Source organism: Aquarana catesbeiana, linkage group LG04 (genome assembly GCF_042186555.1).
Source record: "Aquarana catesbeiana isolate 2022-GZ linkage group LG04, ASM4218655v1, whole genome shotgun sequence".
Taxonomy (NCBI): Eukaryota; Metazoa; Chordata; class Amphibia; order Anura; family Ranidae; genus Aquarana; species Aquarana catesbeiana.
In genome coordinates, this window is record NC_133327.1 from 616355211 (window position 1) to 616371950 (window position 16740).

The 16740-nt window shown below is 43.4% G+C and overlaps 1 protein-coding gene across 1 annotated transcript in view; it reads right to left on the reverse strand.

Moving 5' to 3' along the window:
* The window catches only part of LOC141140786 (calpain-13-like), a 196101-nt gene that overhangs the window by 101971 nt on the left and 77390 nt on the right, over positions 1-16740 (reverse strand). The window contains exons 3-5 of the mRNA XM_073628284.1: positions 10367-10436; positions 10025-10143; positions 2777-2910 (exon numbers count right to left, since the gene is read on the reverse strand). Coding sequence (XP_073484385.1) covers positions 2777-2910; positions 10025-10143; positions 10367-10436 — 323 coding nt within the window. The remainder of the gene's footprint in view (positions 1-2776; positions 2911-10024; positions 10144-10366; positions 10437-16740) is intronic.

Genomic DNA, 16740 nt, shown 5'->3' on the forward strand with positions numbered 1-16740 from the left:
ACTTTTGATAACGATTAGATTTGGGGCTGAAAGGACAAGTCAGAGCCTAGGGGTACACCTAGTACCCTGGTGTGAGGGGAGGGACTGATGGTTGCATTGTTGATTTTGAAGGAAAAGTCATGGAGGAGGGCACGGGCTGGGGGGGGAATATTAATAGCTAGTTTTAGAGAGATTTAGTTTAAAGAAGTGGTGTGACATCCATGCTGATATGTCAGTTAGTAAGCTAGAAATGCGAGAGGAGACTGAAGGAGTGAGGAGTAGACAGATAGATTTGGGTGTCATCGGCGTATAAGTGGTATTGGAAGCCGTGGGCGGTTATCAAGTGGCCAAGGGAGGAGGTGTAGATAGAGAAGAGAAGGGGTCCAAGAACAGAGCCTTGGGGGACCCCCACAGAAAGGGGCAATGGAGAGGAGGAGACAGAATTGTATGTAACACTGAAGGAGCGCTGTGATAGGTAGGCAGAGAACCAGGATAGAGCAGAATCTTGGAGGCCAAGGGAATGGAGTTTATTGAGAAGGAGTGGGTGGTCAACGGTATCAAAGGCCACAGAGAGGTCAAGTAGTAGGAGTATGGAGTAGTGGCTATTGGTTTTAGCAGTTAGTAAATCGTTAGTGAGTTTTAGTAAGGCAGTTTTCGTGGAGTGCTGCGAGCGAAAGCCAGACTTGTAAGAGGTCAAGGTGATTATTTTCACTGAGGTAGGAGCTAAGACGGTTGTAGACCAAGCTTTCTAGAAGTTTAGAGGTGAATGGGAGCAATGAGATGGGTCCTAAGTTGTTCAGGTTGGTGGGGTCCAGTGAGGGATTTTTAAGTATGGGAGTGATCTGCGCATGTTTTAGAGGGAAGGGGAAGGTGCCAAGGAGAGGGAGAGATTGAAGATGTGAGTAAGGGAGCATAGGATAAAAGAAGAGGGTGACCGTAGTAGTTGTGAGGGAACAGGATCCAGGGGACATTTGGTTAGGTGGGCATCTGAGAAAAGTTTTGTAATCTCTTCAGTAGTAGCCAGTTCAAAAAAGGAGCGTTGAATGTGCTGTTAGGCAAGGTATGTTGGATGGGAAAGATGTACGCACAGTGGAGGTGTCCTCACGAATTGCATCAATTTTGTCTTTGTAGTGATTGGCAATCTCTTGGGCAGTGATTGAGTTAGTGGGTAGAGGGGGTGGGGGACGAAGCAGAGAGTTAAAGGCTGAGAAGAGCCGACGGGGACTGGATGACAACGAATTAATAAGAGAGACAAAGTATGCTTGTTTGGCAGCATTGAGGCATGAATTGTATTTTAGAAGGGCAGATTTATATAGGGTGAAGTCTTGCAGGCATTTGGTTTTACGCCACAATTGTTCAAGAGCACGGCAATGTCTCTTGAGATTTCTAGTGTTGTCAGTTTGCCAGGGTTGCAGCGGCCGGGGCCTGATTTTGCATGTGGTTAGAGAAGCAAGTGCATCCAGGGATGATGAGAGTGAACTGTTGTAGACAGAGGTGGCAAGGTCAGGACAGGCATATGCTTCCTTTATGTTTCTGTGTTCACAGTGGTCTATGAGTTTCCTTTACCTTGGGAGGCCACTGCCATCTGCAGTCTTCTCTTCTCTACATCCTTTCAAAGTCCAGAACTTTTCAAAGCTTGTCTGAGAGTTGAGAAAGAAGGGGACGGAGAGCTGAAATTACACTCTGCAGAGCTCAGTGAAGGAGAGCTCTGAGAGCTGATTGGAGGGAAGAGTCACACCCTCCTTAACACAGCACACAGGAACAGAGCTGAGGCTGTCAGTCAGCTGAAGGTCCCTCCCCTGTCACCATGTTTCTCTTGGTGTCAGAAACACTTGTCAGAAGTGATTCAAAATGATAGCAGAGGAACAAAGCAGCAGACAAAAGTGACACTTAGTGCTCTGGAGTGAGACAAGTACACACTATAGAGGGATATGCTTTGTTCATATCTCATATCTGATATTTACGACCACTTTAAACTTATGTGTTGGCTGGAGTTGGAATTTAAACCAAATGGTACTTATGAAAAAATCAATTTAAAACAATTAAGGCTGCCCATAGATAACATTTTTTTTTTTTTAGATCAGCTAGCTGATCAATAAAAAAATAAAAATGAATGGATTACCCCACCCACAGTGAGGTGGTTGAGGAATTCTCCCCACTGTGAAATTGTATTCTGACAGCAGGACTCCTCCGCACACAGTAAGCAGCAAAGAGAAGGCTCCCCCTCCGGGTGGTTTCTGCAGTCCTGCACCAGACGGAAACTGCTGAGGAGGTAAGGGGAGGAGATTCCAGTCCAGCAGCGGGAGGAAGGACAGAACAGAATCCTCCCTTCAGAAGCTATTGCAGCCCTACACTGTGCTCTGTTCTGAATGATAGGAAAGACAACAGGGTCACTCCTGTCATTCAGGTAGATGGAGAGCGGAGCACTCATCGGCTGTCAGCACCTCTGTGCCCAGGGCACATCACCCTTCTGCCCACCCCTTGTCCCGGCCCGGCCTCCGGCATCAGCATACACTGATCAGCAGCTGCAGCTGATTGGCTGAAGCCACCGATCAACAAAAGTTTTCCAACATACCTGCCCAAAAAAGGTTGATTGTTAGATAGACTTCTGCTGAGTGGGAATAACCTTACATGGATCTGTATGGACAGCTTAAGGCTACTCTGCTCACAGATTGACAGCCTAATGAACTATGATCACTATGAACTGCTTTTAAGGGTCACAGGGATACTATATGGTTACAGTTATTAGACACAGTTTGACTTTTAAATGTTACTATACTAGTGAAATTAGTCATACTTGGCATAGGCTTTCTCCAGCAGGGACGGCCAGAATTCATTGTTGATCCTTGGCTGAACAGACAAGTATCTGCCATTAAGTAAAGGTAGACGGTCATCAACCACCACGTCCACCCATTCTCCGTATTGCCAGAACTGCGAGAGAGAAGATGACAGCACAATTCAGCACATGAGGGAAGCATGCTACTACATATTCATAAAGCCTCTTGCACACTGCAGGTTGAAAAATCTCACTACCGCTTATTTTTTTACTGAGCTAAAATACAGCCCATTAATTGTAATGTGCCTATGTACACAGGCGTGTAAACAAGCGCCGTGTATTCTTCAGTAAAAAAAAAAATAGAAAAATCTGCATTTTTGTTCAGTAATTTACTCCTCATGCGCACAATTGCGCGCACATTTCTGCGCAATCGCACACAAATTCCCACAGATCTGTCCATTGCCATTGGCAACGCAAGAACAAGCTTCCTGCGCATGCGCGGAAATGTGCGCAAATTTGTGTGAAAATTATGCAAACGCATATGCATGAAAATACATAAAAAATACAGTCTGAAAAAGTAGATGCTCAAACAGGAGTATCGTGTGCAAGAGGCCTAATGCCGCGTACACACGGTCGGACTTTACGGCGGACTTTGCCCGGCGGATTTTTCGACGTACTTTCCGACGGACTTTGTGAATGAACGGACTTGCCTACACACAATCCACCAAAGTCCGTCGAATTCGTACGTGATGACGTACGACCGGACTAAAACAAGGAAGTTCATAGCCAGTAGCCAATAGCTGCCCTAGCGTGCCTTTTTGTCCGTCGAACTAGCATACAGACGAGCGGACTTTTCGACCGGACTCGATTTCAACGGATAAATTTTAAACAAGTTTAAAATCTAAGTCCGTCCAACTTTTGAGAAAACAAAGTCCGCTGGAGCCCACACACATCGAATTGTCCGACGTAATCCAGTCCGCCGGGCAAAGTCCGCCGTAAAGTCCGCTCGTGTGTACGCGGCATAACAGTAATTTGTTAAAGTGATACCAAAAAACATAAGCCACAATATTCAGAAGGTTGAAAGGCAACTGCAAGCAAGTAAAGATAAATATTTTATCTAAAGCCAAACTTTTTTTCCTGTTTTGAATCATTCCCAGACAAGAAATAAAGGGGAAATCAATATTGAAAACAAAAAAAGTTTTGGCTATACATACACTTAAAGAGAACCTGTCACCAACTTAAAACAATTGCAGACAAAGTATTTTAAATGCTTACTTGCAGCTTTTTTCTTTCCATAAATTACTGTATATACTTGAGTATAAGTCGACCCGAATATAAGCCGAGGCACCTAATTTTACCACAAAAAACTGGAAAAACTTATTGACTCGAGTATAAGCCGAGGGTGAGAAATGCACAGCTACTTTAAGTGGAAAAGAGGGTCAACAATGCCCATTTGCAGCCTCACTGTGCCCATTTGCATGCCTCACTGTGCCCATTTGCAGCCATAGGTCCCCCGAACTTCAAACTCGGTAGTTAAGGGTTCCTAGAAGCCCCCTAGCTGCAGCCAAAATTTGGGGTCTTTGGACCCAAAGGGTCCCCAAATGACATTGCTGCAGATGGACACAGTTGACCGACTTTGGGGCCCTGTATGTCAGGGCCACTTAGTGCTAGGAACCCCAAATTTGGTGTGCAAACCCAGTGGAACTAGCACCACAATATATCCAAGCTGGGGTTCCTAGCACCAAGTGGCCCCGAGATACAGGGCCCCAAAAATCGGTTCAGAAAATGTCAAGCACTGCTGCAGCAGAGAATGAAATTTTTCGAACCAACTTTTGGGCCCCGTATCTCGGGGCCACTTGGTGCTAGGAACCCCAAATGTGATGTGCAAACCCAGAGGAACTAGCACTATAACATATCCAAAGCTGGGGTTCCTAGTACCAAGTGGGCCCGAGATACGGGGTCCCAAAGTCGGTTCAGAAAATGTCAAGCACTTTTCTGCAGCAGAGAATTACATTTTCCGAACTGACTTTGGGGCCCCATATCTCGGGGCCACTTGGTGCTAGGAACCCCAGCTTTGGATATGTTGTACTAGTTCCACTGGGTTTGCACACCAAATTTGGGGTTCCTAGCACCAAGTGGCCCCGAGATACGGGGCCCCAAATTCGGTTAGGAAAATGAAATTTTTTGCTGCAGAAAAGTGACTCGAGTATAAGCCGAGAGGGGCACTTTCAGCACAAAAAAATGTGCTGAAAAATTCAGGTTATACTCGAGTATATACGGTATTATTTTTTTCTATCACATGTAATATGCCTCTAAACTTGCTGTAAGTTCTCCTGGAAAGGTTATTTCTCTAGCACATCCCTCTCCATTCCTGCATGTCATATGCTCACCTCTTCTGGGAGTGTCTAATTATTGTCTGTGCTGGCCCAGCTCTTCTGCCTCTCTGCTCACTACATAACCTTTTATGCAGAAGCTAGAGGATGAATGAAGTGGAATACTATAGTGTGTCACTTAAAGTAGTTGTAAACAAATCTTTCTACATAAATTGTACCTGTTTATCTGCAGTCTTCTCTTCAGCCATTCAGCCCGGGTTCACACTGTTGCGGTGTGGGATACTGCGTGTTATTCGCACAAGAATTGCAGCACATTCCTGTGTAAATTACATGCGTTGTCTCTGGGGTGTGATTTGAGCCATGGATTTGTATGGCTCAAATCGCACCGCATTCACACCAAACTGGTGCAGGACCCTTTTTTGTCCGCACCAGAATGGGATCACATGGGTGTACACACCCATGCGATCTGATTCTGCAAATCACGCTGCATTTTGCAAACTGCTTTGCGGAGTGTCATTAACATAACATACACTCCGCAATCGATTCCCATGGATGGGCTGAGATTTAGATGCGGGGGCCAAATCCACAGCGAATTTGTTGTGAGCTCGCACCGCATCTGGTGTGAACCCAGGCTCAAAGTGCAGAATTTATACAACCTATCTTGGCTTTCAGAAAGCAGGGGACAGAATGCTAAAATGACATTCTGCAGTGCCCAGTGAGAGGTTTACACAGTACACAGGAACAGAGCTGAAGCTGTCAATCACAGGCTGTGTGCTGGAGCTCCCTGCCTTGTCACCTTTTTCTCATGGTGTCAGGAAAATTTGTCATAAGTGATTCTTGCAGATAGCAGAGTAATGAGACAGCAGACAGAAATTACACTTAGTGCTCTGGACTGAGACAAGCACACATTACAGAGGGATATGCTTTGTTCATATTCCATGTCTGAGGTTTACAGCCACTTTAAAGACAGCTCTGAGTCTACTGATGACATCACATCTAAAATGGCCGCACCCAGCAGCAGTTTCAGGATGTTAAATGTACATTGAATGGAATAGGAAAAGTGTTGTGTTGTTGAAGAGAAAGGTCTGATGACAGGCTCTCTTTATAGCAGGTTTTCTCAACCTTTTTCAGTCAAGATACCCTTTAAAATACTGCACAATCTTGAAGCATCCTATTCTAAAATATAAAAAATGAAACAAATAGTTTTACATAATGCAGCAGCATCCACACATGTAGGACACCCAACATTAGAGGTTATTTATTTTTACGAAGCAAACATGCCTTTGCAGACTAGTACTGCCTGGTATTCCAGCGTTTCTCTTCTCACTCATGTAACTAATGTGATCCCAGTGCTAATAGAGAGGGACAGGCAGGGGAGGGACAAACAAGGATACAGTGCGGGTGCCCGAGGTGTTCCTTATCAACCGATGAGGTCATCAGTCGCTAGGACGCTGGTAGCTGGCCCAAGTGGTTACCAGAGTTGGAATGCTGCACAATGAAAACCTGTGGTTCTGTGTAACAAAAATAGGCAGGCTTGATTCACTCACCAGCTTGTTGACAAGTTTTAGGCTTTTGCACATGGCACTTTTGAAGAACCCAGATAGCACCCCAGGGTGCCATGGCACCTTGGTTGAAAAAAGACTGCTGTAAAGCTATGAGAATGCTGTAGTGGCTAAAGTTACAGAGCAAAAATCTTTTTTTTTTTTTTTTTTTTATTTCTACATACAGTTTGTTGAAAAATCTTGCATTACTCAGATTTATTGGGTCTGACTGCGTATGGTTTCATCCAGTGAGTTTAGACACAATTTGAGGTTTAATGAAATGACATATTTATCCAGGCTTCCTAAGTGACAGATGGATAGCAGGCATCTGCAATAAGTGGTACCCATATAGTATGAAAAGTAGGAACATTCTTACATACAAATTCAGAGATCTTTATGGCATTTCACTTCTTTTTTTTTTTTTCAACAATAATTTTTATTTATTTTATCAAACAAAAACAAATCAATTGAAGTTGCTGCATATATTATACAACATTTGTAATACAAAAACTGAGAAGGCATGAAGTATAGTACTGATATAAACCTTGATGGCCTAGTCCAGCCTACCCCGGTTGGGTTTAAGCTGTAGGACTGGAAGGTCACCACTTTAACTATGCTTCTTACAGTAGAAAGACATTTCACTTCTTAGCTGAGAGATGATGCATTGTGTGAATTTTCTGTAAGCTAATCATAAACATACTTCATGCAAAGTAACCTCAGCAGGCCAAGTCGGTCATGTACAATATACAAATGTTTGCAAAGAGGGAAGCGTGCTTTGCTTGTCATTTGCACGTTGTTTAAAATAGATTTACCTGTTTAATCTAGATGAAGGAACAAAGGAAGGTCTAAGGAAAATACAGGATTACAGTATTATGTAACCCATTTGAAATCTGAGAAGAGCTCCTGAGATAGACATAATTCCTCTTTGACTTTGAGAGCCACTAATCATCATGGACATGATCATGATCAGATTCGCACTCACTAAAACCTCTCTTTTTCTCTGAAAGAACCCGATCCAGCTGTGGAGGTTGATGTTGGGCTGCAGTATATCCATCTACCTGAAGGTGGCACTGTGCCATTTCTCCAGGCTGGCAGGAGGCCATTAAGGACCAATTGGTCCCTTGCTATGGGCTCCATGCAGCTATCTTGGGAAGAATGGCATATCTAATTGGATACTGAAATCCCAGGAGATTTGGGTGGCCATCTTGACACAGAAGTCCAAAGATAGGAGATTCTACATCATTCGGTGTGCACAGTGTGGGAGTAATAAAAGGATAGAACTCCTATTGGTAAGAAAGAGAATAGGAGTTACATTAGGGAGAGGAACCAGTCACAGTCAGGGAAAGAATGGGTTTCTTATTCCAGGGTGTCTCCTCTATCAGCTTCTCAAAGCAGTCTTTCACTGGCAGCTGGGTATCTGCAGGGATTTTTGTGGAAAACAGTGTGATACAGTAACACCAAAACTCCTCCAAGGGAAGTCCACCTCTGACATACTTTCATCTGTAAGGCCCCTTTCACACTGGGGCGGTTTGCAGGCGTTATTGCGCTAAAAATACCGCCTGCAAACCGCCCCTAAACAGCCTCCGCTGTTTGTTCAGTGTGAAAGCCCGAGGGCTTTCACACTGAAGCGGTGCGCTGGCAGGACGGTAAAAAAAGTCCTGTCAGCCGCATCTTTGGAGCGGTGAAGGAGCGGTGTGTTCACCGCTCCTAAACCGCTCCTGCCCACTGAAATCAATGGGACAGCGCGGCTATACTGCGGCAATACTGCGGCTATAGCCGTGCTGTACGAGCGGTTTCAACCCTTTTTCGGCCGCCAGCGGGGGTTAAAACCGCACCGATAGCGGCTGAATACTGCCGCAAAAACGACGGTAAAACAGCGCTAAAAATAGCGGTGTTTTACCGCCGACGCCCCCACCGCCCCAGTGTGAAAGGGGCCTTAGTGTATATCATAACACTGCTGTAAAATCGCCTTGCTAATAAACGTTGCTTTCTCTTCCTGAAGAACTGTGTAATCTTTAGTATAGTACAATTGCTATAGCAGTCTTGTCTGTGCCTTTTAGAATTCTACAATATAAACAACAATTAAATAACCCATGTGTGGTGATTTCTCCCAATCTTCGGGTACATTGATTAGGCCACGCCTATAGGGGTATCAATTACTGGTTGGGTAACCCCATAACAAAAGGTCTATCAGATCTTCACTGGCACGCTGTATGGGCTTCAACAATGGGATAGATGAAAATCGCCCCACAGTACAGGCTGGAAGGGCTCAGTCTGTTTCAAAGCTCTAATATTCTAGGGGATGGTTTAGTGATATGGGGGAACTACTGCATAGGAATCTTTCCTGTCCCCATTAATTCCAAAGTGGACTTCGATTCATCTCAGCAGCTCAGATGCTCCAGAATAAGATGAAATCTGTAGAGAGGGGATTTCCAAGTTACTTGCCCTCACTAATACATACTGCCTAACTTTTTGAGATGGGAACGAGGGACACCTATAAGCAAAAGTATATAGGTATAGGACACATACCCTGCCATGCCCCTTAAAGGAGAATTATACCAAAAAAAAGTTAAACCTACAAGTGATTTTTTTTTACCACTACTATTCCTTTATTAAAAAAAGATGAAATTTACAAATGCAGTAATTTAGAAATTGGAAGAAAGGTTTAGCTCTGGGAAATACTTTTTGAGAGATAAAAAATGCATTTTATATACAACTATATAGATCAGACCAAAATGAAGAACAAATGAGGAGGAAAGAGGAACTTATCACAAATCAGGGACAGTTGGGAGCTATGCTTATAGGTAGCTGCTATTCCCTTCACTGGTAAACAGGTAAAAAGGTTCTTTGGACCCTTTAGTCATTCATTCTGACACAGATATAGACGACCCTTTAAGATGTTTGTTACAGCATTATATTTTTAATTGACCAGATCTGACCCTTTTGCAACATCAGAAGGCTTTCCTATGTGAGAATCACAGAAAGCAATTATGATGGAGTCTGACAATCTGGGATAGCATTGTAGGACATACTAGATATCCTTAGTTCCCAGTGTTTTTGTCTCATTAATACTTTTTTTTTTTAAATAAAGTGTATGAATAACTGTGGTTTGGATATTAGTTGCCTATGTAGGTGATCGCGAACAAGTAGGTTCTCTAAAGTTCAGTGGACCAGTGAATAACAGTGCATTTTCTTTCCCTTCCCTTCCCGTTTCATTATCTTACCTCTCCTTTTTCCTTTAATTTCTTTTCTTATCCTCTCCTCGATTAATAAAATGTGTTCCTTCTATCTCTTGGCCAGCCAATGATTTATTTGCTATGTGTTTGACTAATGTATGCGCCATGTTGATTATCCTCTCAATAAAATCTTTGGTAAAGGAAATATTTTTTTCTTACCCTAAAGTGAAAGATTCCAGCATATTTGTGTGTGAACTCCTGGTCTTTGGGAACTACATTTTCAAGAAACTTCCGGTGCAAAGTTAAAGCTCCAACAGCAGAAAGAACCCAGCAGTCACCTAAGGAGACACAGTTTATAAATAACGGGATAGCATAAATGTATATTAAAAATATAATGCAAATAAAGTTTTACCTTTAAATAAAAGTACAAAGTGCAGTTTACTCAAAACAGGAAAAAGAAATATGAAAAACAACCAGATAGAATCCATAGATTTAGTTGGTAGCTCATTGTAAGATTCTATGTGGAGGGGAGATGGAGTTCAGGAGTACAGCTAATCTTACCTATTTCTCCTTGCATAATGTCAAAAATGCTTGCCCCATCAACGAGAAAACGAGGATCTTTGTTTAGCTCCTAAAATGAAAACATAATAATAACTTGTAATATCATAGAATGCTATCTCATCAAACGTGAATGTTTGATGAAAGTCACAATCACTGGTTTATAAACCTGACCATTGTTATGTATTGTAATAAAATGTGAGAAATTACACTTGTATACCACATACCACTAAAAGAGAAATAAAAAAGATGACTATATATTTACAGATCTGTATACATTATAAAATAAAGTCTGAAATTGGTGTATAGCTATGGCATAGCTAATGACTAGTGTAGCAAAGTCTCAGGCCCCTCGAGGCCTGATTATAGCCTCCAGAGTTAGGGACAGCTGACATCCCTCAGTGTAGAGTGGGTAACAAGGCATGGTGGGTGTAATGCAAGATGAACAGGTGGGAGCCAGACACTTTTGAATGCAAAGAGATTTATTTTCTCTTAAACAGAACTGTGGGAGAGAGGGTTAGGGCCAGGCATGTACTGGCCATTGGGACTACAGGGAGTTTCCCGGTGGGCCAATGGCTCAGTGGGCCGATTTCAGTGACAGTGGACCGCTGCCTCCCTCCAGTCCTCTGTCCCCCCCCGCAGTGCTCACCTCCTCTCCCTGGCTAGTTATGCAGCGCACCTGAATACAGACATGATGCTCAGGAGTCAACACTTAGAAGCTCATCATACGATCTGGAAGGGGGGGCACCAAACTGATTCTTTGCCCCAGGTGAAATAATGTCTAGCTTCCCCACTGGTACTGCCTATAAGAGAAATAATGTAGAACGGCTAATAGCTAGTGGGGGGGGGGCTTGGGTGGCAAGCCGGCATGGGAGAGACCTGTCAAAGTGGGCCAGTCTGGGTGAAGTCCAGGGCCAAATTTTTGTCCCAGTCCAGCCCTGGTTAGGGCCAGGACACCCTTAGATAGATGCAAAGATAATTGGCAGACTCAGAGACTTCTATAGGGAGACAGCTATACAGATGAAGGCCTCCAGCCGGACACCACTTTTGTATAGGTAGGACCGCTGTCTCTTATGGCAACATACTTATAGCAATTACTAACGACAATTGAAGTCAACTATTTGCAACACGAACAGCTCTTAGTTTACCCCACATCACTCATTGTGGGTCTTCACTCAATGAGCTCCCAGTCTCTCTCTCTAGACTTCAGATCCACTAGCCACTGGATCCCCTGAGCTCTTCCACTGCTAGCACTCAGTATCTTCCTCAAGCGTCACCCCTGCTTCCCTGCTGGGTCCCTGGCTTGGCACTCACAAATACTCTTCAAGTGTCACCCCGGTGGACACACTAGGTCCCTGGCTTAGCACCCACTGATGCTCTGCAAGTGTCACCTCTGCTGTCCTGCTGGGTCCCTAACTTGGCACTTGCTGAAGTTTTCCCACTTCTTCACCATCCCCGGTTGGCGAGAAGTCAGCTCTGGTACTGGCTTTAGCTTACTCACGGTGGTCTCCGGTAGCAAGGTGGATGGTCCCTTAGTGGCGACAGCCTCCCCTCCGACTACAACTGGTTCCCCGGCCGGTGGAACCGTTACTTTTGGTTGGACTACAAACCCGCAGTCCAAACCCTACGCTGCTTCTCCTGCTTCTGGATAGGCCCTCAGACAGCCTAGCAGCCAGATGTTCCAAGGATAGCCCTTAGGTTTCTGACCTAGCAGCCGGGGAAATACAACACACGTCCACCCAGACAGCCACCAAGGTGGCACAGAACCCTGATCACCTGACTCCACCCACATAAATAGGTGCTCCCAGCAGGCCAAGGGACCCAAGAAAATCCCTGCCCATTGGCTGAGACACCATATTCATTCATAATCTGTCCTTGCTTTGCCCTTGTCTTATCCAATGTCACCAGCTATAATTGGCTGAGACAACCCATTCATTCATAATCTGTCCTTGCTTTGCCCTTGTCTTATCCAATGTCACCAGCTATAATGTCACCGAGTGACAGAAGAGAGAAGTGCAGCAATTACAGAATTAGGGGAAATCAATTGATCTCCTAACAGTTGGCCAAAGCACTATCGCCTGGCAACTAAATTTGAAAGCAGGCCTGCCTAAACATCAGGGTGCTACACTAGAATTTAGAAAATCTCAAATAAATTGAAATATATAATCCTAAATTTAGATTTTTGCTGAATCCAGTTTTGGTGATTTGCCCTCACTTCCTGTCCCAGAGTCACAGCAGGAAGAGGGAAACGCTCCAAATCTCCCCCTCTTAGACAGTTGTCACCCAAACATGTTACTCTAGTGGAGTGTTGCCCCCAACATGTTCTCCCTGTGCCTGTGTTGATTTTCTCTGGGGACTCCGGTTTCCTTCCACACTCCAAAGACTTGCTGGTAGGTTAATTAGCTCCTGTCTAAACTGTCTCTACTGTGTGTATGTATGAATGTGAGTTAGGGGCTTTAAATTGTAAGCTCCTCGGGGGGGAAGGAACTGATGTGAATGTGCAGTATACTGTATGTGTAAAGTGTTGCGTAAATTGACGGCGCTATACAAGTACCTGTAATAAATAAATATATTAATAAACCTCCAGTTTCAGCAACAACTGTACAGTTCTGGATGTCTCATCAATTTCCATCCCAGTAGCAAAAATATATTCCAAAATCCTAAGCAAACATAATGGTACACTGGCTGTGAGAAGGCATATTTCTTAAGTGTTGAGAGTGTACATTGTTAATTGGTGGGACCCACTAATTATAACTGGTGCAAACAACATAGAAAACTGCTGTGCACTTGTATATGATACTATCAAAATGTTACCAAATCTTTAAACACTGTTAAAATCTTTAGACATGTGCGGTTCGTTTAGTTCCGAATAAATATTCAGACAAATTTTACACATATTACAGTATAAACTAAGTTTACTAAATGCTCCGAATAACGAAACGAAGTTAGTCTGAATTTCCAAAATTCGAATTGGAATTCGAATCAAATTTTACATCGAATTCCAGTCGAATTCGAACTGTAAACATGTTTCTGAAATCAAAGACTGTGTGTGTTATTAGAGTACCATTTCAAAATAATGCTGTTTTGGTTAAGACAAAGGTGATTTAACCGCTTGCTTACTGGGCACTTAAACCCCCCTCCTATCCAGACCAATTTTCAGCTTTCAGCGCTGTAGCACTTTGAATGACAATTGCGCGGACATACACCACTGTACCCAAATGAAATTTTTATCATTTTTTTCCCCACAAATAGAGCTTTCTTTTGGTGGTATTTGATCACCTCTGCGGTTTTTATTTTTTGTTAAAAAAATGTAAAAAGACCGAATTTAATTTTTTTTTTTTTTTTTTATATTTTGTTATAAAATTTTAAAAAAGGTAATTTTTCTCCTTCGTTGATGTAAGCTGATGAGGCGGCACTGATGGGCACTGATAGGTGGCAGTGATGGGCACTGATGGGTGGCAATAATGGGCACTGATCTGGTACACTGGTAGTCAACACTGCTAGGTGGCACTGATTGGCAACACTGGTGGGCATTGATAGGTGGCACTTGTGGGCATTGATAGGTGGCACTTGTAGGCATTGATAGGTGGCACTCATGGGAATTGATAGGTGGCACTGGTGGGCACTGTCAGGTGGCAATGGCAGGTGGCACTGGCAGGGGGTACTGGTGGCACGTATGAGGCATTATTGCCTCCTCCTCTTCGGGACCGATGTCCCTTGCTGATGAGCTGGTGATCGGCTTTTTTTTCTCCTCGCACTGTCAGCGCAAGGAAAAAAAAAAAACGATCACAGAGCTTTTGTTTTGATCATGTGATCAGCTGTCATTGGCTGACAGCTGATCACATGGTAAGGGGCCGGGACCGGCCCCTTACTTGGATCGGTGATCACCCGAGTCTCAGTGACTCGGTGATTACAGCGCGCTCCACGCGCCTGTAGGGTACGCACAGGGCGCGTGCACAGGGGAGGCCGTCATATGACGGCCCCCCGGGAATTCAGGTCTGCGCTGTAGCTGTCATTCGGCTATAGCGCGGATGTCAACTGGTTAAAGAGTCGTAATCATTTTATGAAGATTTTTCTTTTGTTTGTTCACAAACAATTTGAATCACATTTGAATCGAAAAAAAAAAAACTAAAATTTTCGATTCGGCCGATTCAAAAATGTATCGATTCAAACGTTTCAAACTGAAAAAAATTGGTAAATTTAAAGAAAATTCGAAAAAGACATAAAACGAATTCCAAATATGAATTTCGAATACAAATTGAACTAATCACCCAAATTTAACAAAACTAAATAACTAGATTAACAAATCTAAATGAAACAAATCAAAATTTTTTGTCATGCACATGTCTGATAATCTTGTGGGATTTATTGAAAAGCATCATGGTATGGTCCAGCATTTCTGCCTAGAGCCTTACTTAACAGGAGTTTCATGGAGTCTTTGGGTTCCTCCATAAGTGGCTAAGGGGTTTCCTGACCTCCCATCTGGTGGTGCCTACATAGTTTTGGGTCCACTAGCACCGGACAGAGCCAACAACATGACACCAGTGATATTTTTTGGCTGTCTGTAAAGGTGGCATTCTGACCACCACTCTAAGGTGGGGGATCCTTCCTTTTAACAGGATGAAGAATTGTCATCAGCACACCAAGAATTCCTCGAAAAGGTCCAACGCATTATTTTCATGGGCACATGATAAACATACAGCAATTTTGAAGCCACACAGGGCCCCTTTATCAGGCAAATGACAAAGCAAGTGACAAAGTGCAGTGCAAAGCAACCGCTGCTCGGTATACACGACAGGCTTGTTTTTGTTTTTGTAATAATTTTAGCTTTTCACAATGACCAGCATCTTCTTTCATTGGTTGAATCATGCCGGATTGAGTATTTGATTGCTATTTCTTCAACAATTAGTACTGTGCATTTGGCAATTATGTCATAAGTTTAAACCAGGTATAATGGCAGTCTGATGTCATTATGATGCCAGGAAGCAGGGCAGTTCCCTGATGAAGGGGCTCTGTGTCAAAACGTTGTCGTATGTATATCATGTGACCACGAAAATAAAGCTTTGGACCTTTTTGAGGAATCCTTGGTGTGCTGATGACATTTCTTCACTTTGACCATCCACGGTTTCCAGCTTATAGTCAATAAAGCACCCAGCATTACTGAACAGCCATTTTCTTGAACGTGTGCATGGGGAATATTGCATTTGGACTTCCTTTTAACATGCGTTCCTAGGGACCTTTCAAAGGTGTTCCACTCATCTTGAAATGTACTTTTATGATTGCCCGTGTCTAATACACAATACAAGACAGAATCCCCATTGGCATCACTGGTACACTGTACATGTGAGCAAATGTTTGTGATCTGTACATTTGTGATTTGCAAATCAAAAACTGTATATATAGGGAGAGATTAAAAAAGAGTTATAAAGCAAATGTTCAAAACATTTAAACATAAAAAAATATTAAAAATAAACCCAAACCAATAAAGTCTTCTTTGAAATGGGAATGGTTGTTTGACCAGAGCATTACACCCCTTTCACACTGGGGCGGTGTGGGCGTTAGCGGTAAAGAGCCACTAGTTTTATCGGCGCTTTACTGCCATTATAGCAGCACTTTTCCGCCACTAGCGGGGTGCTTTTAACCCACATTAGCGGGCGAATAAAGGGTTAACAGCGTCCGTGTTGCGCCGCTGCTGAAGCACTTTGCAGGCGCTTAGGTAGCACTGCCCATTAGTTTCAATAGGCAGGGGCGGTGGAGGAGCGGTGTATACAGCGCTCCCAAACCGCACCAAAGATGCTGCTTGTAGGAGTTTTTTTTCCTGTCCTGCAAGCGCAAAGCCCCAGTGTGAAAGCATACCAACCCATCGACCATTCCTAAACATCTATCGCCAGATTTAGGCTCTCTTTTCTTTTGCAAAATCACAAGCACTGTTAAGCAACTCATATAAAAAATACAAAAGAGCTGGAAGAACTTTTACCCGTCTAGTTCTATTAAAAGATCTCCAATAGGATAGAAACGGAAAAGAAGCGAGGTCGGAATGTAAAATATAGAATGAATGGGAACAATTGCAGCGCGGTGTTCCATCTCTAACCCTTCCACATAACATTCTATTGATAGTCTTGATTTACTGTGTAACAATAAGTGCAGATTATAATCTACTGCCTTCCTCTCAATTACAGGAGAGATTTTCATCAGTGTCTTATTCAGAGGTGGAGTGATTATTTCATTTGGACTCTTTTAGAAGCTGCTTCAGTAATCACTGAGCTGTACAGAACGTGCTTCTCCGCATTCTTGGCTGATAAAATACCATTTCTGATTGCCAACTCTACCTGGGCTAACTTTTACTTTTTATATCCCGTCTGGCTTTTCAACCAGCC